Genomic DNA, 27,398 nt, shown 5'->3' on the forward strand with positions numbered 1-27,398 from the left:
TGGATCTGGAACCTGATTTGTCCAAATCTGGCTTTGAAATAAGAGATCTGCTTGCCTCAGTCTCCTGGGATTAAAGGTGTATACTACCTTGCATGGACCTAAGCTTTTTATGGCCACTATGCCTCAAGATCTTCATGTAGATTCCAGCCTCAAGACCTGAATCATTGGTGTGCCCTCCATTTCTGGATTGTGGTTCATTCCAGATATAGTCACCTTGACAGGCAGGAATACCCATCACACTGTCTATGTGATGAATGGTACTTTCATCATGGAGTCAGTAGTGCTAAGGTCTGGGGACCTGTTACAGCTGAAGTGTAATATGGAAGCTTTTGAAAAAAAATCTTTTTAATACATTGTCTCTGTGACCCTACCTAGGGAGAACTTTGAACTCTTAGTGATCCTTCTGGCCCACTCAGTCTTCCATGTTCTGGGATAACAGCAACCACCCCCAGCATGTGTCCTGGCTCATACTGGCAAGTATCTTTTTAAAATCATCTTAGAATTTATTCTAAGTAAGTAAGACGTCTTTACTGTCCTACTGCTTGGAGCTGTTTGTACCATGGATATTCGTCAGCATGTGACATAGTACTTGGCATAAATGACAGTTTTCACTGGCTTTGTTTGGTTTAGTTTGGTTTTTTGAGACAGTCTCACTATGCAGCCCTAACTGGCCTCAACCTCCCTGAAACCTGCCCCTGCCTCCTGAGCACGGGATCAAGATTAAAGGAGTGCTCTATCACACTTGGCCGTTCCCACTTCACGATATCCATTTTTACATATTATTTTATTTGGATCTCTGTGACGGTGCATCAAAGCCATTTGATTTATGTCTTCTAAAATACTCACCATATCTGTACTGGCTGGATTTGCATGTCAACTTGACACAAGCTGGAGTTATCACAGAGAAAGGAGCCTCCCTTAAGAAAATGCCTCCATGAGATCCAGCTGTAAGGCATTTTCTCAATTACTGATTAAGGGGGGAGGGCCCATTGTGGGTGGTGCCATCCCTGGGCTGGATTCTATAAGAAAGCAAGCTGAGCAAGCCAGTAAGTAACATCCCTCCATGGCCTCTGCATCAGCTCTTGCTTCCAGACCTGCTTGAGTTCCAATCCATACAGCCTTTAGTGATAAACAGCAATGTGGAAATGTAAGCTGAATAAACCGTTTCCTCCCCAACTTGCTTCTTGATCATGACGTTTGTGCAGGAACAAAAAACCTGACTAAGACACGTAGCTAAATTAAAATGACCCTCTTAAAAGGTGGTTAGCATTTGCAAAATTCACTTTATTTCTTTATATACTTAACTGACTTTGTGGTAGAAAGGTTTGTCTTGTTCATTGTGCTCCAACACTTAATACAAGACATAGGAGCCAGACTTGGTGATCAGCGGGGCCTAGTTAGAAAAAGAAGGGCAGTAGGGGTATGCCCTGGGAAGGTCTCTCTAATCCTTGCTTCTTGATCACTATGAGCAGAGCATCTCTGCTGACACATGCCCTTCGTGCATTGGGCTGTACTTCACATCAGGCCCAGAAACAGAGCCAGCCAGGCAGCCTGGGACTGAAGACACTGATACCAGGAGGCAAAATAAGTCATTACTACTGTTAAGTGGTTTATATAAAATATCTTGTCAATTGTGCCTGGCTGTGGTGAGATGCCAAACCTACTCCATCTTGGGACTGGCCTCCATCTTAAAGAAAACAAAATACCTGAGAACTTGACCTGCAGCAAAACCCAAGCTGCATCCATGTACCAGGAAGGACCCTGAGGCTTCTACTTGGCTAGTGATGCCCTAACTACTTTCTAACAAAAGTTAATCAAAGATTAGTCTGATTGTTTCAGATGAACTCTCAGACCGTTTGTGATTGTATATGGTCTTGATTCAGAGTACCCACATGTCAGCTTATAGATGCTAGATGCTTGTCAGACCAGACACCTCTTCCCTCACACACTCACTTGCTCCTATTTTCCTATAAGAACTTGTCCTGCTGAGGGTTAGAAGCTGTTCTGCCTTCCCTTCCCGTTCTGCTGTGTCAAGGTTGAGTTAGAGGAGAGCCAAGACCAAGCATGTAATAAAGAGACCCTAATGCTATTACATCAGAAATGGCTCCTTGGTGGTCTTTTGGGATTCATGAAGGCTTCCTAAAACAACATTTTGGTGCTTTAGCCAGGAACTCCAAGGTCCCCAGGATCCAACACTTAGGATCTCAGTGCTGGTGATGTCTATCTGAGTCTGTGAGTCTGTCCATGTGTTTATGTAGCACTAGGTAATTTGGTCTGTGTCTGTGCACTGCCAGTCCTTTTTCATAAATCCTGAGTGTTGCCCAGATCTGTAATCCCTTTTCTAAAAAGAGGCCTAAAAGAAGGTATTTTGTGGTCTGATGCGATTGAGCAGACATAACAAAGACTTGTAACCACACAGGGTCTGGAAGACATTCCAGGCTCTGGTCAGGAAAACTGAGTGTCTCACTTGGATTGGGGTGCTCGGACGCTCGCCATCTGGCTATGGGTCCACTTGGGTTCATGTTTGTTGTAAATTCTGTTAGAACTAACTGTTCTCTACTCTCCTGTTTCTTGTTATGAGGCAACTTTTGACTTTGACAGAAGATGTCGGGTCTAGAGGACCCAGCCTCTTGGCTTAAACTTTTTCTCCCCAGACAACAGGCAGAAATTTTTGCCCCTGCTAGCAAAAAGCCCAAGGGTATGAAGGAGGAGACACCAGACCACCTGTCTCCTCCTACATTATCCCTCTACCCAGTCCTCCAAAGAGGAGCAGAAGAGGTTGTTTTTCCACCCACCCCCCCACACACACACACACCTTATTCAACCCCTCAGGGGGAATGACAGCAGCTGCAGGCAGCCCTGCCTTCTGAGCCTGAGTCTGTCTGTTGGTCTGTCCTCACAAGCAGCAGGGCCAGTTGATAATCAAGGAAACCAACCTCGTCACTATTGAGCCTTTGCCACGCGTGACCTTTTTCTACTGGAGAATTCAGAACTCCCCTTTTTTCAGACAATCCTCAAAATTAAATTAATCTCTTAGAGACAGTCCTTTTCACCCACCAGCCCTCTGGAGGTGATTGCAAAGAGCTCTTGAAGGTTTTCTTCACAACAGACAGAGACCAGAAAACTGGTCCCTGGCCCTGGGGGGAACCCGCCCAGATTAGAACTTCAACTCTGCTAAAGGTAAGGAGAGACTAAGTCATACCGCCATGCTCTGATTGGCAGGTCTCAAAGTGGCTGTAACACAGCCACTAATTTGTCCAAAGGATGCAAAAGCAGCAGTAGCTCCAGCTTTGATTAGCCAGGCAGCACCAGATAGCAGAAAACTCCAAAGGGCTCAAGGACCAAGGGAAAAGAGTCTGAAAGATAATGGCAGAAGAAGCATTTAATAGAGATTTAAAAAAAAAAAAAGACAGGTATAAGAGCAGAAGAAACAGATTCTCTATCTGGCAAAGATCCTGTTGGCAGCCATGGCCAAACCTGAGGACTATAGGAGATGTCTCAAACAAATGGCTTCTAGAAACCAATGTGCATATTCAGGCCCTGGTGCCAGGCCAGTGTAGTGGCCCACCTGTGTAGGAGATATCTAAACAAATGGCTTCTACAAAAAGAGGTAAGGGGGACCCTAAGGACCGAAAATGGCCCCACTTAGAAAAGAGCCAATGTACTTAATTCTAAAGAGGAGAACCACTGGGCCAGGAAATATGCCAAGAAAAAGCCTATTCAAACCATGGCCTGAAAAGATGTCCAGGGTAACCCTCAAAATAAAAGAGAAACCCACCAGCTTCTTTGTTACTAAAAGAGCTTAACACTCTGTCTTGCTAAAACCTAGAAGTCTCCTCAACAGTTTATAAATAACCTCCTGGTGACAGCAGAAACCAAACAAGAATGTCTAAAAGAGACCCAGGACCTGTTGGAGACCCTGAGAAACTTAGACTATCAAGCCTCCGATAAGAAGGCCCTACTCTGTCAATCACAGCTGAACTCCCTGGATCCAGAGGATACACATTAATAGGAGGTCAGAAGTGGCTCTCTGAGGCCAGAAAGCAATTTCTATACAAGCTTTGGAGTTGCCACAAGTGACTAAGCCCTTCCAGCTATTCGTGGACAAGAGGCCCTGGCACAGGCTAATGGCCTGTCAAAGGAATTAGACCCAGTTGCCAGAATCTGGGTTCCCCCCACCCCCATTTGCACTTCATCACAATGACAGCCCACCTGGTTAAGGATCCTGACAAACTGCTACTAAGCCAAAGGCTGATTATCACCAATGCCAGAATGACTCATTACTGGCCTCTCCTCTTAGATCCCCTGCACCCCTCCCCCAGGATTACATTTCAGGCCCCAACTGCCCTGAGCCTTGCTACCCGGCTGCCTGACCCAGACCTTGACAGGCCACTGTATGACTACTCAAGACATTTTGGCTCACATCCATGGGACCACACCAGATCTTCAGATAGCTTCATTTAGGTTAGACAGAGATATTCTGGGGCAGCTGTGGTCTCAAACACTAAGATCATAATCGGCAGAGCCACTCACGGCAAGAATGTCAGCCCTTAAAACTGAACTGGTAGCTCTGAGCTAGGCATTAGCACTGAGAAAAGACAAAATGCTTTTGCTACCGCTCCTGTCTGTGGACCTATTTATAGGGAGAGAGGCCTTCTGATGGCAGATGGAAAGACTATCAAAAATAAGGAGTAAATCCTTTCCCAACTAAGGGCTCTCTCTATGGGGGCCTAAAAAGCTGGCCATCCATCATCCACTGCTTGAGACACCAGAGATGGAATGACCCAGTATCAGAAGGCAATAGGGCCAAAAAAGCAGCCCAACACACTGCCCTAGAAAGAACCTCTCATGCCCCTGACTTCCTGGCATCTGGGAGATCCTATATTTCTGACCTCCCTAAGCATTCAAAAGATGACATAATCTGGACTAGGAATTTGCCTGTGTCCCAAAATTATGACAAATGGTAGCGAACAGCAGATTAGAAAACCATTGTGCCAGAGGAAATGTAACTACACATCCTTCAGAAGATTCACTGCTCTTCCCACATGGGCGTCCAGAGAATACAGGATTTGCTAATATCAGGATTAGAGATGCCAACTCAGAGATAGCTAAGATTGTCAAGAACTGTAAATCCTGCCAGCTAACTAACGCAATGACTAACAACAACGCTGATGGTAGGTAGCTTCAGAGGCACAAAGCCCAGTCTACTGAGAGACAGACTTCGCAGAGGTAAAACCAGACTATTTAGATATAGATGTTTTCTGGTGCTTATAGATACTTCTTCATGTTGAACTGGGGCTTTCCCCACTAACTATAAAACTACATCCATGGTAACAAAGAAGTTCTTAGAGGACAAACTGCCAGGAACAGACTTCCTCAGATGATAGCATCAGACAATGGACCAGCTTTGTGTCCCATGTAAGTCAGAGATTAGCCAATATTCTGGAGATTAATTAATTAAACTTTATTGCGAATATAGACCCAGAATTCAGTACAGGTAGAAAGTAAAAAAAAAAAAAAACCCTTAACTAATAAATTGACCTAAGAGACTGGCAATGACTAAATTAACTCTCTTTTCCTTCACTCTCTACCATGTATGAAACTCCCCTTCCCAGATGGGACTCACCCCTTTTGAAATCTTGTTTGAGATACCACCCCACATTGTTCTTAACATACAGGCAGGGGTCACCGCTGAATTAGAGTGTCACCAATTGTTAGATGATCTCAAAGGTGTCCAGTGGGGTCATAAACATGTTTGGACTAAACTTCTGATTCTCTATAAAACAAGTCCCTCTCCAGCCAGAAGTCATTAGAGCCTCTTTAGAAAGATTCCTCCCATTGCCCTGGAGGTCAACGAGACTGCAACATGAAATCACAGACCTGTTTGCAGTTGAAGACGGCCCAGATCACAAGGAGGAAACTCAGCCTCAGGACTCACTCCCTCCTGTCTCCCACTGATGGGACCCCTACCCAAACCTCAGGGACACCACAAGGACTAGACAATGAAAACCCTGACCCCCTCTAAAATATGATGGTCCAGTCCTTTCTGGTCACGAATACTTTCAGTCCTGAGTTAACTGAGTCATAAAAACTGAGCCCTGTACTGTTTTCATGAGATTAGATAAACTGCAGGAAGTCCCATGCTTGGGCCTTCTAGTTGCCAGAGAAAGGGAGGAATGAGAAACCAAACCTACTCCACCTTGGGACTTGCCTCCATCTTAAAGAAAAGCAAAAGCCTGAGAACTTGACCTGCAGCAGAATCCATGCTGAACCCATGTAGCAGGAAGTACCCCACAGCTTGTCCTCGGCCAGAGTTGCTCCCTAGCTACTTCCTAGCAACAGTCAATCAAAGATTAGTCTGATTGTTTCAGATGTGCTTTCAGACCGTTTGTGATTGTTCATGGTCTTGCTTCAGAGCACCCACCTGTTGGCTTACAGAAGTCATTCTATTAGATGCTTGCCAGGCTGGATACCCCCTCACTCACTCCCATTCCCTATAAAACCTTGTCCTGCTGAGGGTTCGAGGCTGATCCACCTTCCCTTCCAGTTTGCTGTGTCAGGATTGGGTTGGAGGAGAGCCCAAACCCAAGCTTGTAATAAAGAGACCTTAACGCTATTACATCAGAAATGGCTCCTAGGTGGTCTTTTGGGGTTCATGAACACTTCCTGGAACAACAGTGGCTGGTTCATGCATTTAACCCAGCTCTCAGGGCAATTGACTTTCTGTGAGTTTGAAGCCAGCCTGGTCTACAGAGTGATGAGTTCAAGACAGCCAGTGCTACACAGAGAAACCCTGTCTCAAAAAAGGGGGAACTAAAATCTAACAGAGCATGTTTGAATACTTTTAACTAAACTGTCACACTTTATCATGAGAAAAAATTAAAGTGGCCTGTAAGAGGGGGGGGGGGCATCCTCATTCAAAGCATCACACCAATATAACCTGGCTTGTTTGTTTGTTTGCTTGCTTGCTTCAGTTTTTGTTTTAGTGAAAAAGTTTTTTTTTTCCAAGGCATTCAGGTGCTTTAATATTGGAGGCTGGGAAGATGCAGTCAATGGGGAGATGGCTCTGGGAAATTCTGCAGGCCTTATAGTTCTCTAAGTCCCTCTAGCATCATGTGGATATGGGCCTTGATATTCATGGAGTCCTTGGTGAGGCTGTCGCTGAGCTCTGTGAGGAGAGAACTCTTTCGGTCAATGAACTTGAGTGCTTCAGCCAGTGTCAGTTCCAGGAAAAAAACCATATCCCAGGGCCACATAGATGCGTGAAGTATCTGGGACCACTGTGTCAACGAAGAAGTTACAGCCCAAATCCACCTGCATATATAACTCCGAGTGATTAGTTTCCTGGAGTCGCTCAATGACATTTCTTAGTTGAAGATATACGGACAGCTGCTCATATACCTTGTCTCAATGATCCAGCACCTTTTGCAAGTCTCGCTGCAGTACGTCACTGATAAAGGTCTCGTACCGCAGCACTTTCTCCCCCACCGTATCCAAGGCCCGCCGTATCGGGGGCGTCGCCATGACGGGCACCGGTACAGGAGTACAGCGTTTACCGTAGGGCCACCGGCAATAACTGTTAGTATGAGCCGCGGCTTCCGGGTGGCCGTGAAAAAGTTTTTATTACCTCTTAATTATACGTACACCTGTAGATGCTGACCTCTGGACAGTGCTTTACCTAACCATAGAAACTGCCAGACCATGGTGATATATAAAAAGAATCCAAATCTTGCCTTTCATCTCATTCCCTGTGAGTTTGATAATGCTCAAATAGTCTTGTCTCAAAAGATAACTTGAAATTGGTTCTTGAAATTCTCAGTGGACAAAACTTGGGAATGTTTTACTTAAACTTCCGGGGATAACTGGCTCATCTAAAGGTTTCCTAAAGCATCTCTCTCCTTCAGTCCTGAAATGTGTTGTCTCCTTTTAAGTTTCACGTGTTTTCTCAATGCTGCACTTCAGAGGGAAACTATATTTAAGGGAGGCTATCACATTGAATTTAGGATGTGGCTAGGGTTAGGTAACAATTGTTGTCTGACACCTGAGAGACCAAACTTGCCAGTAAGAGTGAAGGCAAGAAGGCAGAAATTTTCCTTCTTCCACTTCCCTTCATTTGTGCTGCTGCCAGAAGACACCGCCCACACCTAGAGTCTTCCTGCCTCAAATAATCTAGTTCAAAAAAATCTCTCACAGAAGTTCCCAACAGCTTGGGTTTCATTGGATTCCAGTTGCAGTCAAGTAGACAAGATTAGCCATCACACTTACTAACTTGTTTATTTGTTTAGTTAGTTGTATTTCCTGTGGTTCTTGGGATTGAACTCAGGGGAAGGTCAGCGTTTTGATTTCATTTAACTAACATGGTCACATACCTACCCTTGGGTCAACAATACTCTCCTTGGAACTACAGTGTTTCTGAAAGTGGTCCTTAGAAGGTGACCTTCATTTAATGTCGAGACATCTGGGTTGTCACTGTTGGGAAAACAGGATCTACTGACATCTAGTGGGAGGAGGCCGGAGATAAAGTTAAACATGGCACAGCAGGGTCTTTATTTTATTTGAGCTAGCTTACCCCCTACCCCCCAACGCACCACCATCACACAGGACAGTTTTGGTGGTGGGGAAGACCGGAATATCTATCTCAGGACAAGGCTTTATAGTAAGCAGCAACCAGGGAGTACATGTGCAAGCATCTAATTGGAAAGCTATTGTGGTCTTTAACATAATTTGCTGTTGCTGGAGTCCTATCATAAACTTAAATTCTGCTCCCCTCTGCATTGGTGGTCGTTAGGTAGGGGGTAGGCTTGTAACCTGGGGGTTCAGGTTTGTTGGGGGAATAACCTTGAGACACTGGTCTTGTTGAGGGTGTAACCTGGAAACCCTGGTCTTGTTAGGGATTAGACTAGATACTGGAGCTAGGCTTGGATTTTGTTGTGGGACAACTTGGAAACCAATGCTAGGTACCAGCCTGTTAGTTTACCTGAGTTCAAACTTAGCTCAGGTTCTCTAAAATGAAGACTGAACTTAAAAGATTTGGCCTCTTAGTAGCTGACTGACTAATAAAGAATTTCTATTGGCTTAAACCCATGCCCAGGCAATCTTCTCTGGTGGATACCCCACAACAGATACAGTATACAGCCAGTAGACCTCTAAACTGTGTATTTTAGTAGACAGATATGAGTAGCTAAAACTATCCCTAAAAGAGCTAATTATTTGGGGAATTTTAAAAGTGCATATTGGAAGAGTTAGGATCGACATCAAAGGTAAAATTTTAAATTACTGCAATACTAGGGTCTTTTTTAAATTTTTCATAAGTTTTCAATGTTTTATGGTGAAAATTATGTTTGAGTTTACAGAAAGAACTTATTTTATTGTTTGTGTGTGCCAGTGCAGGAAGGCCCTCACCTACATACCTGTGGAGGCCAGAGGAGGTTAGAGATTCTCTGTGTTACACCCTGATCTGTCACTGAACCTGGAGCTAGGCTGGCAGGCTCCAAACCCCAGTGACCTTCTGTCTCCACCCCCACAACGCTGGGGTTACAGGAACCAGTGTGGCCGTTCGCTTTTTACACGGCTCCTAGGTGTTTAGACGAAGGTCTTCATGCTTCCTCCAGCAAGCTCTTTTACCCACTGAGCCATCTCAACCCTAGCAATTATTGTTTTCATGATATATCTTTTACAGTGGATAATTTCTCTAGTAAAGAGAACTCTTTTTGTTAATGTCTCTTTATGTCACCCCAGCTGACTTGAAACTCTCTGTGTAGACCTGGCTAATTTCGAACTTGTGGTGGGTCTCCTGCCTCCTGAGTGCTGGGATTACAGATGTGTTCCACTAAGAGTGGCAAGTACACCCCCACTTTTTTTCCAAAGAAAAGTATTTCATTAGTATATCATCTTCAAAAATGAGTGCCAAAGGCAAGGTATGGTACAGCTACATGCACACGGCTGGTCTAGGCAAGCGCAAGGTCCTGGTTTTGATAGTCGGCACCTGAAAAAAAAATATCGAGTAAAAAATGTATGGAGTTTCTTAAATCGAACTGTAATAGATTAGATTTACTTCGCTCAAATTTGGTGAAAAGATAATTTTACTAATATTTTACCAAAAAAAATTTACAATGTATACTCTTCACGCTAAAGTAGTTGGTATTTTTCCGGGAGAATTCCAGAAGCAACTTGGCGATAGATTCCATGCTGGACCTCTGGGTGCCGCTGTCGTCCAGTCCGTGGCCATTCTGACCCAGTGATCTCTGCAGGCTTTCGTAAACACATCCCTAAAATGCACGGCCCGGCCCTGCACTCGGTTTGAATCTCTTAGCGCCCTATCTCCTGCTTTCCGCTTAGAATGTCCTGGCCATCATCTCCAGCATGTTTAATGACTCTGATTGAGGTGTTGCCTTTTAAAATTACCTGGAAAGCTGGGAGTAGCTGCAGGGAATGAATTCGCATCCCAATGGCTGCGTGGATAGGAAGTAGCCCACGGAGCAGGCGCGTTGAGCGCAGGAAGCGCCGCCTCCCCCTCTGCAGTCTTTGTTCTGCTCCTATAACTGCGTCCCTATTGCGCAGAGTCTTTGGAAAAGAATCTGAGAGTGAGTGCTGAGAACTGCTCCACCTAGCCACGACTGCAGAGACCAACGTGAGAATGACTGGATCGACAGACACTGCAGTTCCACCAAAGAAATTATGTAAGCCACTAGAATTTGAAAACTAACTCTACCGAAAATCATATAGACAGAATCGGCCTGGACTTAAATGACAGCGGCTTGTGGCAGACTGTTTTGGAAATTTCGGATGGCATCTTAATATCAGCATTTAAAAATTCGGATGCTGAGAAAAGCTCTACAAATGTTATCACGTAACTTTCAGAAACCATCTCCTCTGACTCCAGAAGTGAATGGAGAGCCATTACAGCAGTAGATACTGGAAACTGCTACTGAGGGACCGTAGACCAGAGGAGCAGGACTGCCACTCCTCGGTGATGGGCATGGGGCAGAACAGCTCTAGACCAAAAAAAGAAAAAGAAGGAGGAGGAGGAGAAGGAAAAGCCTTAGAGCCTTGGATTTCGAGCCACATCTGTGCAGCTCACCTATCCTGCAGAAGAGCCGATCCTCACTGTGACCACGTTCCAGGTGATCCTCATTGACATCTTAAGGTAGAGTTCTGCTGTAATTTCTATACAATCTTATAACTCATACAGAATAGAATCTACTGTTTCCAGATTGCAGCAATGCTTGATTTTGATTTAAAAAAAAAAAAAAAAAGGAACCGCAAGGATAAAAGATTGGAGGCAGTCTATAAAGACCCATTTCCAAAGTCCCAGTTGAAGTGGAGGTCACTGTCAACCAGGTGTCCACAGGTAAGAACTGCTATTACATAAACAGGCCAACTGAGCCCTTTGCTTAAATGGACAGGAGTGAGCCCACGGACAGTTCACCTACAAGAATTGCTATGTAATTGTCACCTACTGAGAGATGGGACCCTGAACGGGAGCAGACTCTAAAGCACAATCTTGCCATCAGTGCCCTCACAGGGCTGAGCCCTCTCTTTTCTGCAGCACAAGCGTTATTACCCAAGCATTTTCATCAACAAAAGTAGTCTGTGTGCGGAGAGTGATGGTGCATGCCTGTAACCTCGGCATCCAGGAGACTGAGCAAGAAGATCCAGAGTTTAAGGCTAGCCTCAACTACAAAGTGAAATGCTAACAAAACAACAACAACAGCAAAAGCAATCCAAGTGCTTCTTTTCAGAAGACGGGTCATTGTTTTTCTTTCTTCCCTTTTCCTTTTGTGGTGCTGAGGTGTAGTCGTGAGGCCTTTTCTGTGCTAGGCAGGTGACCCATAGTGAGCCACATCTGAGCCTTTATTTTTTCTTGAGACAGGGTATTGTTGTGTAGCATAGGCTGACCTCATATTTATAATCCATCTGTCTCTGCCTCCTGAATGCTGGATTACAAATGTGCACCATTGTGCCTTGTGCCAAGGGGTTGGGAGCATTCACCCAAGCCTCCTGCAGTACTTTGGACCAGTGCTTGGGATCTTTCATAATTCCTGTTTCTCCCTGACCAAGTGACTTTGCATCAAGAAAGTGCTACTGTCCTGTGTCAGCAAGGCCAGACTGCAGCAGTATTCCTGGAGACTACCTGGAAACTGGTCCTCAGCCTGATAATCAGGGTTTGGCTGGCTCAATGCCATCCAGAGCCTCCCTATTGGGGTGGGTGGCTGACACAAAATACAAGGAGTATGCTTTGCCAACACCTTCATAAGATAAGACTGCAGTGCACACTGTGGAGCCTGTCTACCTCGTGACCAAAGTATACACCAACTTGAAGCACAAGAGCTAACTGCCCTATCGCATATTTCAGACCAGCTAATGTGGTTCTTCAACCTGGGGACTCATACAGCTAAGTATGTACAACACTGCTCCGTCTCAGAGTCAGAACCTACCAGGGCCTATGTGGTGGATAGTCACCACGTTGTCTAGCCTTTACCATGAGTTTTCAGGAGTTGCTGCCAGACTTCAGTGTACCAAGTATATAGGTACACTTCCAGGTAGATGGAGGTTTAGTTTTGAAAGCCTTGCCTTAGTTTCTGTACTCTTCCTCCTCAAAGGGATTCTGGCAATCATCCTGGGCCTGTTACCTATCTCCAACACTAGGAATGTCTGCTGGCGAAGCATGGATTTGAAGTTGCTCCCAACATAAGCCTCACCTTTTAGTAGAATCGATGCATGACTTCACCTAGCAGATTAATTCTAGAAACATCTTTCAATTGGACATTGCCTGCAGTGCCAACAGGGGAGCCTTACATGTTGTATTGGAGTCAAATACATGCATGTGAGTTTGAATATTTTCACTTAGTACAACTTTTATAAGTTGTTCCTACCTGTCTTTTGTTGGTGGGAATGGGAAGCTCTACCAGTTTACTGAATACTTTTATATGTGCTTTATTTTGCCTCTTTAGTTCACAATTCCTTCTAGAAGAACTTTGCATGCATTAATTTGCATTAACATGTTCTGAAAACGCTTGTCCTTACAATAATGAAGGGGGGTTATTGCACTGTTAAGTTACTACCCTTGAAGTCCATATACTTTGAGGTGCTGAGAAACTGTGAATTTAGTTATATAAGAGCAGAAATTCTCCTTCCAAGAACGATTTATATGGCTGTTAAATCCCCCCTTCCTTTCCTCATTTTCTGAAACTTTCATGGCTATTGTATCTAGTTGGCTGCCAGCATCCATCTCAATTGTTTCTGAAATGTAAATACCATATTTTCTTGTTAGATAAAGAAATGTAAATTACTGTAACCTGAGATGCTGTCATTTTTAAACCTTCTTTATCAAGGAATAAATTAAAACATTTGCAAAGATGTATATTTTAAATATAACAATGGAAGATCAGCAAAAGCTATGGGACTTCTAATTAAGCACAGACAATTATGACTTCTTGACCTAAGACAACCAAGAGGTAAATTTAAGTTATAATGATTACAAAAGAAAATTCATATTCCATTTTGTCATTTATTAATGTGAGAGTTCAACTTTTTTCATTTTCTTTCTTCTCCTTCTTCTTCTTCTTTTGTTTTTATCTGAAACATTCTTTTGTAGGCAGGTTGACCTCAAACCCATTGTGTAAGCCAAGAATGATGTCAACCTTCTTGTCCTCCTGACTCTAACTTCCTGTTTGGATTACAGGATTACAGACATGCACACCACCCTTGGATTTCTTCTGTGCTGTGGATTAAACTCGGGGCTTTGTTCATGCTCAGCTGTGAAGCAGATCAGCTGAGCTACATCTCCCACCCAAGTTCAGCCTTTGTGAAGTAAAATACATAAAGAATCATAAATTTAACATATATTTACAAGAAAATATTTCTCTCTGATGAAAGGATCTCTGGAATATTTATATGTCCAAATAATTTATACTAATGCTTCACAAAAAATGCCATTTTATTACTATAATCCCAAAGTCATCATTTCTGTACAGGAATGTGTAAGTGAGCATTAGGCACTGATAATTTACTTTTTGAATACAGTAAATTACAACAAAGCAAACAAAAGTATTGTGAGTGTTCTGACCTTGGAGTGCACTTATCTTAGTGAAAGTACTTCAGAATTCAGCAGAGCATCATGGAATGTCATGCCACTGTGTTAGAGTGAGTCAGGAAACTCAGCATATGACAGAATGGCAGGAAATACATGTGTATATGTAAATTCATAATTTATAAAACATATACTAGTTTTTTATATGATTTTAAATGATTTATTGTGTATTTCTCATAACTAGAACAAAAGCATTGACATCCCAAGAATAACCGTTAGGCTGCACCATTGGCTGTGGGAAGGAGTGGCTCCCAGTGTCTGCTCAGCTGCTGCTGTGGTCAGCCTAATGATTCTAAGTGCATGGTGATAACAGCTTTTTAAACTGACCTTTCTCAGATCTTCACGCCTCTCTTCTAATTGTTTTGGAATCTATTAAAAACCCTTTTCTTCTTGTACTTTCACCTCTTTTATTTCACTTTCAGATTTTTGTTTAAGTTGGTTTGCTATCAACCACCATTTTCCCGTTTTGTCTTTCTGAACAAAGTAATTAGCAAACTTTCCATATCTGCCAACATCTCACTCAGTGGACAAACATCTTTCACTGAGTGTTACAGTCACTTAGTGGTTCAGAATATGTGAAAGTCGGCAAAAGTTTGCTGTTACGGCAGCTGATCTGCAAGCTGAGACAACACTCCAGATAAAGCAGGCTAGTTCTCAGAATGACCTACAACCACAGCACTTTTAGCAGAAGGAACACTGTTAACTGGAAGTTCTTTTCTAAAACAACCAAGTCTTCAAAACTGGAAGATACTCCTCCAGATTCTCAAATGATTCCTGCTTTGCTTCAAACCATAAGATTCAATTTATTCAACTGGGTATGATGGCGCACGCCTTTAATCCCAGCCCTTGGGAAGCAGAGGCAGGTGGATCTCTGAGCTTGAGGCCAGCCTGGTCTACAGAGTGAGTTCTAGGATGGCCAGGGCTACACAGAGAAACCCTGTCTCAAAACTAAACTAAACTAAACTAAACAAAAAACAGATTCAATTCATTCATCTCGACTGTCTATTTGTTGACTGGATCTTCAGCCTTCTTCACCATTCTAATCCCAGCTCCACGCTGAGCTCTGGGCTTTCCAAGAACTCCCTTCAGCCCAGATCCTGTAGTGAAGCTTTACTCTCCGTTCTCTGCAAATGCATCTCTTTTGCCTACTTTGACCTTCATCATACACTAGCATTCCATTAGTCTCATACTGAAAGGACCGGATGTTGAGCTTCATAGCTGCTCCTGAGGGCCCACAAGCGAGCCTGCAACAAGCCAGGGTGTGCTCACCTCTGCAGCTGTGCCCCTCCATCTCCCTAACAGTGACGGGAAGAAAAGCGGCATCCTCACCATCCTCTGCAAAAGATGCTGCTGCTTAAGGAAACCTCCTCTGGGAGAACATAGTGCATGACCGTAGAACACCTATTATCCCTATAGCATCCCTAAAAATAAAGATGTGTCTATCTTCATCCTTGAAGAATAATATCACAACTTCTCTGTCTTTTGAGTTTGAAGTCTAAATTATACATTCCTGTGATCTTTTTAATGAAATTGCAAGACCCCATTTTTATCCTCTTCAAAATATATTGCCAGGCATGGTGGCACATGCCTTTAATCACAGCACTCAGAAGATTTCTGAGTTCGAGGCCAACCTGGTCTACAAAGTGAGGGTAATTTTAAATCTTTCTTAATATAGCTTCTTCAGAAAAAAAAAGGAAAATACGGATATGGTTTAACATTGTCTTCAAAAATATCAGTGTTCTGAAAATATTCAAAGTACAATGAAAGGAAGATGGAGTGGAGACTATCCTGAAGTCTGAAAGTTGATCTCACACACACACCTAATGTTTTTTTTTCATCCTCCTTGTGGCCTGAGAAATTATCAAATGACCAAGCTATACAACAAATATGGAAGGCCGATTTTCTTCTCTTTGTAGTTAGAGAACTCTTAGCTATTATTTCTTGGATAGCAAACAGGGAAATCAGATAATTTGGACTACCAGGTTCTCCGGCACAGTGTAATACAACAACATATCTATAAAGAAGTGAACATTGCTTCTTCTTTACATATAGTACATACATAATACATATGTCCATATGTACATGCATGCGTACAGACATACTATTGTAAAAAAAAAAAGTATATATATTTTTAACTATTTATCTGACAGTAAACCAGGACTTAAGATACCTGATTGCATCTTCAAGGAGTGCAGTAACTTGTTAGGACTCTGGGCGCCGCTGTTCACCAAGCTGGGGGATATATGCACTACACCACACTCCCAACTTAAAAAGAAAAAAGGGGAAACGCGTGACTCTTAGACTCTCCTTTCATGCCAGACTGGAAACGTCTGCCTGAAACTGCCCAGCGTATTTCTGGACAGCTCTCTGCTATAATTGTCTAAAATAAGGCAAAGAAGACCCTGGAAAGGCAGAGAAGCAATACCCTTGATACCAGATTGAGAAAAAAAGGCAGGAAGCCAGAGAGCAATGGCGATTCCAGAGAAGTTAACCGGCTGGAGCCTGCTGGTGCTGGTGTGTCTTTCTCTGGAGCTACTGCTGGAAGCTGGGGCTGGAAACATCCGATACTCTGTGCCAGAAGAAACCGACAAAGGCTCCTTCGTGGGCAGCATCGCCAAGGACCTGGGACTGGAAACCCGGGAGCTGATGGAGCGCGGGATCCGCATCGTTTCCAGAGGTAGGTCGCAGCTTTTCTCCCTGAACCCGCGAAGCGGCAGCTTGGTCACCGCAGGCAGGATAGACCGGGAAGAGCTGTGCGCTCAGAGCACGCCATGTGTCGTCAGCTTTAACATCCTTATGGAGGATGAAATGAAGCTTCTCCCTATCGAAGTAGAGATAATTGATATTAATGACAACACTCCCCAATTCCAGTTAGAAGAGCTAGAATTAAAAATGAGTGAAATAACGACTCCAGGTACCAGGATCCCTCTGCCTCTCGGGCAAGACCTTGATGTGGGGATAAACTCACTTCAGAGCTACCAGCTAAGCGCCAACCCTCACTTCTCCCTGGATGTGCAACAGGGACCTGAAGGACCACAACAGCCAGAGATGGTACTGCAGAGACCTCTAGACAGAGAAAAAGATGCTGTCCACTACCTTGTCCTCACTGCCTCGGATGGCGGCAGCCCAATACATTCAGGGACTCTGCAAATTCATGTGCAGGTGGTAGATGTGAACGACAACCCACCAGCATTTACTAAGGCAGAGTATCACGTGAGCGTCCCTGAGAATGTCCCTTTAGGCACTCGGCTACTCAAAGTGAATGCAACTGACCCGGATGAGGGAGCTAATGGCAGAGTAACCTACTCCTTTCACAAGGTAGACCACAGTGTGGTCCGGAAATTTCAGTTGGATGCTTACACGGGAGAACTATCAAATAAAGAACCACTAGATTTTGAAGAATACAAAGTTTATCCAATGGAAATTCAAGCTCAGGATGGTGCTGGACTCATGGCCAGAGCTAAGGTGCTGGTCACTGTTTTGGATGTTAATGATAATGCCCCGGAAGTTGGAATCACGTCTGTCACTAACACAGTACCAGAAAACTTTCCTCCTGGGACCACAATTGCTCTTATCAGTGTGCATGATCAAGACGCTGATAACAACGGTCACATCACATGTTCCATCCCTGGCAACCTACCCTTTAAACTGGAAAAGCTAGTCGACAATTATTACCGCTTAGTAACAGAAAGAACACTGGACAGAGAACAAAGTTCTAGGCACAACATCACAATAACAGCAACAGATCAGGGAACTCCGCCCCTATCTACCCAAGCTCACATCTCACTGCTAGTGACAGATATCAATGACAACCCTCCAGTTTTTGAACAGGACTCCTATTCTGTCTACATTCCTGAAAACAACCCCAGAGGGGCTTCCATCTTCTCAGTAAAGGCCCAGGATGCTGACCACAATGAGAATGCACTAGTGACTTACGCCCTGGTGGAAGACACTATTCAGGGAGTACCTTTGTCTTCTTACTTCTCCATCAATTCTGACACTGGAGTTGTCTATGCATTGCAATCCTTTGACTATGAGCAGTTTCGAGATTTGCAGCTAAGAGTGATGGCCCATGATAGTGGGAACCCACAACTCAGCAGCAATGTATCTCTGAGTCTGTTCATGATAGATCAGAATGACAATGCCCCAGAGATCCTGTACCCTGTCCTCCCTACTGATGGCTCCACTGGTGTGGAGCTAGCACCTCGATCTGCTGAGCCCGGTTACCTAGTGACCAAAGTGGTAGCAGTGGACAAAGACTCAGGACAAAACTCTTGGCTGTCCTACCGTCTGCTCAAGGCCAGTGAACCAGGGCTCTTCTCGGTAGGACTACACACTGGTGAGGTACGCACTGCTCGGGCCCTGCTGGAGAGAGATGCTCTCAAGCAGAGCCTGGTGGTGGCTGTGCAGGACCACGGCCAGCCTCCTCTGTCCACCACAGTCACATTTACCATAGCAGTAGCTGACAGCATCCCTGACCTCCTGGCTGACCTGGGCAGCATGGGGACCCCTGCCGATCCCCAGGATTCAGACCTGACACTCTACCTGGTGGTGGCAGTGGCTGTAGTCTCCTGCATCTTCCTAGCCTTTGTAATAGTGCTCTTGGTGCTCAAGCTGCGACATTGGTACTCCTCACGCTTGCTCCAGACTGAAGCAAATGGACTGACTGGCCTGCCTGCCTCCAACTTTGTAGGTGTTGATGGGGTGCATGCATTTCTACAGACCTATTCCCGTGAGATCTCACTCACTGCTGACTCTCGAAAGAGCCACTTGATCTTCCCGCAACCCAACTATGCAGACACACTCATCAGCCACGAGAGCTGTGAGAAACAGGAATTTTTGTCAGCACCCCAGTCTCTGCTTGAAGATAAAGAGGAAATATTTTCTCAGGTAAATTTGTAATGACCTTATAAGGTATATCAATGAAAATTATTCATAGCTGTACATACTTGCTTTCACTGTTTTCTATAAACAGTATATTCCATTATACCCCAGTAGTGGTTGAAAATGTTTATTATTGTTTAATGCCACTGGAGATTAAACCTAGGGTCTTATTATGCATGCTAGATGAGTTCTACCATTTTCAGATAAGGTCTTGATAAGATGCCTGGGTTGGCCTCAAACTCACTTTGTATCCCAGCAGGGTTTTAAATTTATAATCCTTATGCCTCAGACTACTGGTGTGCTGGGATTTCAGGCAAGTAGGCACAACACAGGTGGCCTACCCTTTTAGATTTCTGGGGGCTGGAGAACATGCTCAAAATCTCAGTCTCAAAAAAGGGTGGAGAGTGGAAACTCCTACTTTGACAAGGAGACTTTAGTCATACTGTGAGTGGAGAGGATAAGGGGTGTATATGAAGGCCTGTCTCCTTTGGGAAAGAGAACTGCATTAGAAACAAATTTGTCTCCTATTTCTCACATGTCTGGTTAAATCACTTCATTGTTCTGAGTTGACTATCCACTTATTCAGAAGCAATAGTGATGAAACCCATCAAAGGTCACAATTTTACTTGTGTGAATATAAAATGATAATGATCTATAAAAGTTGTGATGTTATTGCTAAACATCTTAGTTCTATAATCTCTCATTAAGAGATAATTTATGGATGCTTAAAAATATATCTCCTTGGGTAACTTATGACATGAAGGGCACTGGGCAGAAATTTTGTCAAGATGGGGAAGCAGAGTAGGTGAGAACTTTTTAAAAACAATCTTCTACTTAAAATAAGTGCATAAGCCTAAATTTCAAAATATACTATCTTACTAGAATTTATGGTTATTACAAGTGAGAAATCTTCTGTCGGTGGGATGTTATAATTTTTTTTTGTCTTTTCTTTTTTTTTCCATTTTTTATTAGGTATTTCGCTCATTTACATTTGCAATGCTATACCAAAAGTCCCCCATAGCCACCCACCCCCTCTCCCCTACCCACCCACTCCCCTTTTATGGCCCTGGCGTTCCCCTGTACTGGGGCATATAAAGTTTGCGTGTCCAATGGGCCTCTCTTTCGAGTGATGGCCGACTAGGCCATCTTTTGATGCATATGCAGCTAGAGTCAAGAGCTCCGGGGTACTGGTTAGTTCATAATGTTGTTCCACCTATAGGGTTGCAGATCCCTTTAGCTTCTTTGGTACTTTCTCTAGCTCCTTCATTGGGGGCCATGTGATCCATCCAATAGCCGACTGTGAGCATCCACTTCTATGTTTGCTAGGCCCAGGCATACTCTGACAAGAGACAGCTATATCAGGGTCCTTTCAGCATAATCTTGCTAGTGTATGCAATGGTGTCAGCATTTGGAAGCTGATTATGGGATGGATCCCCGGATATGCTAGTGTCTACATGGTCCATCCTTTTATCTCAGTTCCAAACTTTGTCTCTGTAACTCCTTCCAAGGGTGTTTTGTTCCCACTTCTAAGGAGGGGCATAGTGTTCACACTTCAGTCTTCATTTTTCTTGAGTTTCATGTGTTTAGGAAATTGTATCTTATATCTTGGGTATCTTAGGTTTTGGGCTAATATCCACTTATCAGTGAGTACATATTGTGTGAGTTCCTTTGTGAATGTGTTACCTCACTCAGGATGATGCCCTCCAGGTCCATCCATTTGGCTAGGAATTTCATAAATTCATTCTTTTTAATAGCTGAGTAGTACTCCATTGTGTAGATGTACCATATTTTCTGTATCCATTCCTCTGTTGAGGGGCATCTGGGTTCCTTCCAGCTTCTGGCTATAATTTTTAAGTAGTCTTTTTCTTCTCTAGTGACTTTCAACAGAATTTCATTCTTGTTGCATATCTTCTGAATTTTTATTTTCTTCTTGGGTCCAAAATTATACTCTCAACTAATAAATTACTTCAGTTCTGCATTTTCTTAGCTCTTATAATTTAAACACAGATTAATGAATTGGTTGATTTTTAAAATCCATATTCTGTTGAGAAGATAGATTCTGAAATTTATACTGAAATATTGAAACTAAATATTCATGTGCACAAAAGAGAGTAGTTATATTAGAAAATTAGTACAACAAAGTCATATTTAAGGCAACAAACACTAGTCGTAAATTTGCAGAACTACTTGGTTATAATTATAAAAAAGAAAGTGTTGTCAAACAAATAGAAAACTATGAGCTCCCATCATCAAAATCCACAGCTTTAAAAATAATACCAGATTTAAACATAATTCCCAAAGAAAGCCTAGATCAAACAGGAAATGTACAGAACAAATTAAAACAACCTACATATCTACTGAAATCCCTATCAAAACTCTAGTAATAGGATTTGGGGCAGGAATGAAAAGAGCCCATCATAACATTCCGATGACATTTCAAGAGTCCCCTCTTAACAAACAAAACAATCTTGAAAAAACGTTGGAAGTCTCATTCCTTAATTTCAAAAAGCTTACTACAAAGACGCCATAAGAATCTACAAAGCAAGACAGGAAGGGTAAAGGATGGTGGAGAGGCAGAAAGGGGGACTGGACAAGATCGTTATTGATCAACAAACAGTAAGCAGGAAAACTACAAGTAATTAGACAATTTCTAGAACATTTCCAGTGATCTACATTAACAAAAACTATGCTGGGACCGAGACACCAGGTGGCTCCCGAGACAATGCACGGAGAAGGAGATGATGTCATCCTGTGCGCTCCGACCAGACCTACACAATCTGAACCTAACACACCCCAAGGGAGAGTGTTTTTACAGTAGCACTGGCTAAGTCTTCAACTCCAGGATCACGAAATGTAACGCCTGATGAACTGCTCAGATTGTACACGCTGTAGAAACCTTGTGAAGTACAACATATGATCCCGGGATGGATCCTGGGCTGGGAAAATATTTTACTTTGCTACAAAAAAAAGACATTGTGGCAAGCTGGAAAGTTATTACTAAAAGCTGTAGGCTAGATAATGAAACTGCATCAACACCAAGTCGATTTTGTACTCTGGTTAAGAGAAGTAAAGAGGCATCATGCCTGAGGCTCACTGGAATCAATGAAAGCATGCAGCTAAAATGTTCACATTTGGGGTAATGAGATGAGGGCACAGAATACAGTGAGCTTTAAACGTAAAGTGCAGAAGTCCAGCTACACGATCCTACAGCTACATCACAAATTGAAAATATTTGAAAAGCTTACCATATTTCCTAAGCATGTACATCAACTGCTTACATTATCTTAGACAGCGTGTATAATTGGAAGGTAACAAACTATCCAGGAGAATGTACAAAGTATCATTTGCATGCTCTTCGTCACTACACAAGGGACTCCAGCATCCCCAGATATAGAACAAAGCCCCCTCAGCTACCAAGCAATGGCTATTTAGAGGGTTTATTTGTACTTACTTGTTTTTTCCAATTATTCTGAAATAATTCAAAATAAAAAGTCTAAGCATTGATCTTATTTAAATATGGTAAGATGTTAGAATTAAATAAAGCATACTGGTATACAGAGAATCTGGTTATAATACTTTTTATAGTGGTCTGTATGCTTGAAATATTTCAAAGTGTATTTCTAAATTAGTGCATTATTTATAAATTTACATGCATGTCTAAGCCCAACAGGAGTAAGAAGACATCTCTTGTCTGTAAACCCTGTCTGCCCGAGCTTTTGTCAATAGAGCCACCTTCCATTTCCATGATGTTCCTGGCTGTCTCCAACTTGGAGAGTTGATTCTGAGTTTCTACAGTGTTACTTCAGCCTCCTCTTGGCTCATTCTACCTTTCAGGATTCACATGAAGCTGCATTCAGGAAATTTGACTCCCAAACATAAATTGGGTCCCCTTCCTCTGTGTCCCCAGGGCTGAGTTTTTTTTTTTTTCACCAAATTTGGCATCGATACTCCTTAATAATATCCTCTTCACTTCCCCACATCTTTCTCACCCTAAGAGCTTCTGAGAACTGGTTTCCAAGTAAGATTCAATCAAACCTGTGTCAGTCGCACATGCTGTTGTATCTGATAACCAACAATTTAAATGTAAAATACCAGAGTTAAATGCTTTGCAACTGAGCACATTTCCAAAAACTTACCTTATAAGAAAGTGTAGCTAATGTTTTAAATTAGATTTTTTTTATCTGAGCATAGGTCTTGTTTTTTGGTTTTGGTTTGGTTGTTTGGTTGTTTGTTTAAAGGTGGGAGATATCCAGTAGCACTTGGTTTAAGCCTTAAACATTCTACAATACTTTCGTAGCGACCACTATCAAGTTACAATGCTTACAACTTTCTTATTAGTTCTGAAAAGGTCCCTACCTTTAAATATTTATTTCTACTGTAAATAAAATTGTGTCTTAGTGTCTGAGTGTCATTCTTGAGAGCAACTTAAAAGCCACAGGCAAACATGGGTTTGCTGTGAACAAGTGCAGAAACTGGCTAGGCCTCTGAGCGTCGCTGTTGACCACCTAAGGAGTAAAAGACAGCCAACCAATCCCACTGAAGGGCTGGCATAACACAAAAGGCTGGTAGTTTGTCCGCAGCTTCCGGTCAGAGAAGGCGCAAAGAAATTCAACCCAACTGTCTGATAGTTCTCTCTCCTCGGTGACCTGGGTCCGGTGACTGCTGGTGTTCTCAGACCCTGGGAGATACGGACTGGACTCCCCCACTGTGCTGAAAGCTAGTTCAGAGGAAACTGCAGAAGGGCAATGGCGACGCTGCAGAAACTCCCCCAGAGCAGAATGCTGGTCCTCCTGTGCGCACTTTGGGCCGCCCTGTGGGAGGCCAAAGCTGGACAGATCCGCTACTCCGTGCCGGAGGAGATCGACAAAGGCTCCTTCGTGGGCAGCATCGCCAAGGACCTGGGACTAGAGCCCCAGGCTCTGGAAGAACGAGGGGTCCGCATCGTCTCCAGAGGTAAGTCGCAGCTCTTTGCTCTGAACCCGCGAAGCGGCAGCCTGGTCACCGCAGGCAGGATAGACAGGGAGGAGCTGTGCGCCCAGAGCACGCCCTGTTTGGTGAACTTTAACCTACTACTGGAAGATAAATTGACTATTTATTCTGTGGAGGTGGAGGTAACAGATGTTAATGACAATGCTCCTCGCTTTGGAGTAGAGGATCCAGAACTAAAAATCAGTGAAACAACTACACCAGGATTCAGGATTCCTCTTAAGAGTGCACATGATGCGGACGTTGGAGAGAACACCCTCCAGAAGTATAAACTCAACTCAAATGACCACTTCTCTCTGGACGTGCGAACTGGAGCGGATGGGAACAAGTACCCAGAGCTGGTGCTCGAACGTGCCTTGGACCGCGAGGAAGAGGCTGTTCATCATCTGGTTCTAGTCGCCTCTGACGGGGGCAATCCAGTGCGATCTGGCACCTGCCGCATCCGTGTGAAGGTCTTGGATGCAAACGATAACGCTCCTGCTTTTACACAGGCTGAGTATCGTGTGAGAGTTCCTGAAAATACGCCCGTAGGCACCCGGATACTCACAGTGACAGCCACTGACGCGGATGAGGGATACAATGCTCAAGTGACTTATTTTCAGGAGCATGACCCTGGAGAAACTACAGATGCATTTGAGCTAAAGTCAACATCTGGAGATATAACAATCACAAAAAGTCTGGATTATGAGAAAGCTAAATTCCATGAAATCGATATTGAGGCTCAGGATGGCCCAGGCCTTCTGACTAGGACGAAAGTAATTGTCACCGTTCTAGATGTCAACGACAATGCCCCGGAATTTTACATGACATCTGCCACTGCTTCTGTGCCTGAAGACGCTCCTCTGGGAACGGTAATTGCACTCTTCAATGTGCATGATAGGGACTCTGGGCAGAATGCTGTCGTCACGTGTTCACTTCCCGAAATGCTTCCTTTCAAGTTAGAAAGGTCGGTGGACAGTTACTACCGACTGGTTACAACCAGAGCCCTTGACAGGGAACAGTTCTCCTTCTATAACATCACTGTAAGCGCCAAAGATGGAGGGAGCCCATCTCTGTCCACAGATGCACACCTTTTGCTGCAGGTGGCAGATATCAATGACAACCCACCCTCCTTCCCCCGGAGGGTCTACTCTGCCTACATTCCTGAGAACAACCCCAGAGGCACCTCCATCTTTTCAGTGCTGGCCTCTGACCCCGACAGTAACGACAATGCCCACGTAACCTACTCTTTAGCTGAAGATAGCTTTCAAGGAGCACCCCTGTCCTCCTACGTCTCCATCAACTCAGACACTGGAGTCCTCTATGCTCTCCGCTCCTTTGACTATGAGCAGTTCCAAGACTTGCAGCTGTGGGTGATAGCAGCAGACAGTGGGAACCCTCCACTGAGTAGCAATGTGTCCTTGAGCCTGTTTTTAGTGGACCAGAACGACAACACCCCTGAGATCCTGTACCCTGCCCTCCCCACTGATGGGTCCACTGGTGTGGAACTAGCGCCTCGATCTGCAGACCCTGGATACCTGGTGACCAAAGTGGTGGCAGTAGACAAAGACTCAGGACAGAACGCTTGGCTGTCCTACCGCCTGCTCAAGGCCAGTGAGCCAGGGCTCTTCTCAGTGGGACTACACACAGGCGAGGTACGAACTGCTCGGGCCCTGCTGGACAGAGACGCTCTGAAACAAAGCCTGGTGGTGGCTGTGCAGGACCATGGCCAACCCCCTCTCTCCGCCACTGTCACACTCACCATAGCAATAGCTGACAACATCCCCGAAGTCCTGGCTGATCTGGGCAGCATCAGGACCCCTGCCAACCCTGACGATTCAGAACTCACTCTCTACCTGGTGGTGGCAGTGGCTGTGGTCTCCTGTGTCTTCCTGGCCTTTGTCATTGCTCTGCTGGCACTCAGGCTGAGGCGCTGGCATCTGTCTCGGATGCTTCAGGCTTCAAGAGATGGCTTAGGGGGCATCCCTGCCTCACACTTTGTGGGAGTGGACGGAGTACGTGCTTTCCTGCAGACCTATTCCCATGAAGTCTCGCTCACCGCAGACTCAGGGAAAAGCCACATTATCTTCCCTCAACCAAACTATGCAGATACTCTCATCAGCCAGGAGAGCTGTGAAAAAACTGATTTCCTCTCAGCACCTCAGTCTTTACTTGATGATAAAAGAGAAGAAACCCCTCAGGTAAAAAAAAAAATTTCTTGCAGTAAGCTCACATTATTTTGCTAGATTTACCTATTTATTTAGCTGCCCCAGGTGTTTAAATATATGTGTTTTATTCCCGTGTTTCCTTGAAAGTGTATTGAAGTTTAAGTGCATCCAGGTGAACTATTCCTAGGTAGTCTTTAAATGTTCATGGGATACAAGAGAAGCTAAAAATCATCGTGGAATGCATGAAAATAAGGAATTGGTAGTTGACAGTGACATCTAGATCATCAAAAGAATACTGTTAGAAATGATAGTTAATTTCTTATACTTTCCCATTCATGGGAACAAATCATTTCATGTATGTGGATCAGTGATTCTTTTTAAATATAGAAAGACTGGAGCTGATAATCAGTGGTGGTGTGCCTGCCCAGCATGCACTGGGCCTTCAGATCCTTCCCAGCTCTGCAATGTGTGTGTTATATACCGTGTGTGTGTGCATGTGTGTGTTATATACAGTGTGTGCGTGTGTGTGTGTGTGCTGTATGCAATGTATACACTGGATCTCATATTAACTGAAGAGTCTTCTTTAAAATGCAAGGCTTGCTTTATATTTGAATCTGTGTGTGAATTATAAAACACTTTGGTTGGATTCTTTCTCATTTGATCTGAATATTTCTCCTTCATGTTTTCAGAGAAGTTACTCATTTTCCTTAACTTGCATACCAATACCTGTTTAAATGAAGAAGCCGTATCTGGGCACAGTGGCACACACTTCAAGCATTGTAGTTAGGAGGCAGAGGCAGGCGGATCTCTGTGAGTTTTAAACCAGCCTGGTCTGCATAGCAAGCTCCAGGCCAGCCAAGGCCACATAGTGAGACCCGTCTCAAAGACAAAAAAAAGTTTTAGGAATATAGGGGTTTGGTTTGTTTCAATGTTAGAAATCAAACCAGGGCCTCATATGTATACCATAGGTAGGCATTTACGCTGAGCTACATCCCAAGCACATTTATTTTTGTGTGTAAGTGTTGTTTATTGAAGCCAAGACTCATTTTGCACATGCTTTACCACTGAGGCATGCCTCTGACCCTAGGACACACGTTCCTGATAGAGTTTCAGTATACCATCCTGTTGCTTAACTGCAAACAACCGTCTCTGGGTGTTCCACACTTCCTGGGGGCTTACTGTGCACTTGATAACAATTTGGTAAAATAACAGTGACAGGTTTCTCTTCGCCAAATCTTCATTTTCCTCACATCTGGAAATCATATTGACTTTTCATCTTGAAAAATAGT

At 43.8% G+C, this 27,398-nt stretch overlaps 5 protein-coding genes and 1 pseudogene across 5 annotated transcripts in view; 5 read left to right on the top strand and 1 right to left on the bottom strand.

The window, feature by feature from the left end:
* Gm37013 (predicted gene, 37013) overlaps positions 1-27,398 on the top strand; it is an 889,226-nt gene that overhangs the window by 692,736 nt on the left and 169,092 nt on the right. The window lies entirely within an intron of this gene.
* Gm38666 (predicted gene, 38666) overlaps positions 1-27,398 on the top strand; it is an 874,243-nt gene that overhangs the window by 677,753 nt on the left and 169,092 nt on the right. The window lies entirely within an intron of this gene.
* Gm38667 (predicted gene, 38667) overlaps positions 1-27,398 on the top strand; it is an 868,072-nt gene that overhangs the window by 671,582 nt on the left and 169,092 nt on the right. The gene's annotated exons all lie outside the window — the stretch shown is intronic.
* Positions 6,995-7,599, bottom strand: Gm8242 (annotated as a pseudogene).
* Positions 16,392-27,398, top strand: part of Pcdhga1 (protocadherin gamma subfamily A, 1) — a 180,096-nt gene continuing 169,089 nt past the window's right edge. Inside the window, exon 1 of the mRNA NM_033584.2 lies at positions 16,392-18,982. Coding sequence (NP_291062.1) covers positions 16,562-18,982 — 2,421 coding nt within the window. The 5' untranslated portion in view covers positions 16,392-16,561. The remainder of the gene's footprint in view (positions 18,983-27,398) is intronic.
* The window catches only part of Pcdhga2 (protocadherin gamma subfamily A, 2), a 172,944-nt gene continuing 169,089 nt past the window's right edge, over positions 23,544-27,398 (top strand). Inside the window, exon 1 of the mRNA NM_033585.2 lies at positions 23,544-26,142. Coding sequence (NP_291063.1) covers positions 23,722-26,142 — 2,421 coding nt within the window. The 5' untranslated portion in view covers positions 23,544-23,721. The remainder of the gene's footprint in view (positions 26,143-27,398) is intronic.

This window comes from Mus musculus, chromosome 18, assembly GCF_000001635.26.
Source record: "Mus musculus strain C57BL/6J chromosome 18, GRCm38.p6 C57BL/6J".
NCBI lineage: Eukaryota > Metazoa > Chordata > Mammalia > Rodentia > Muridae > Mus > Mus musculus.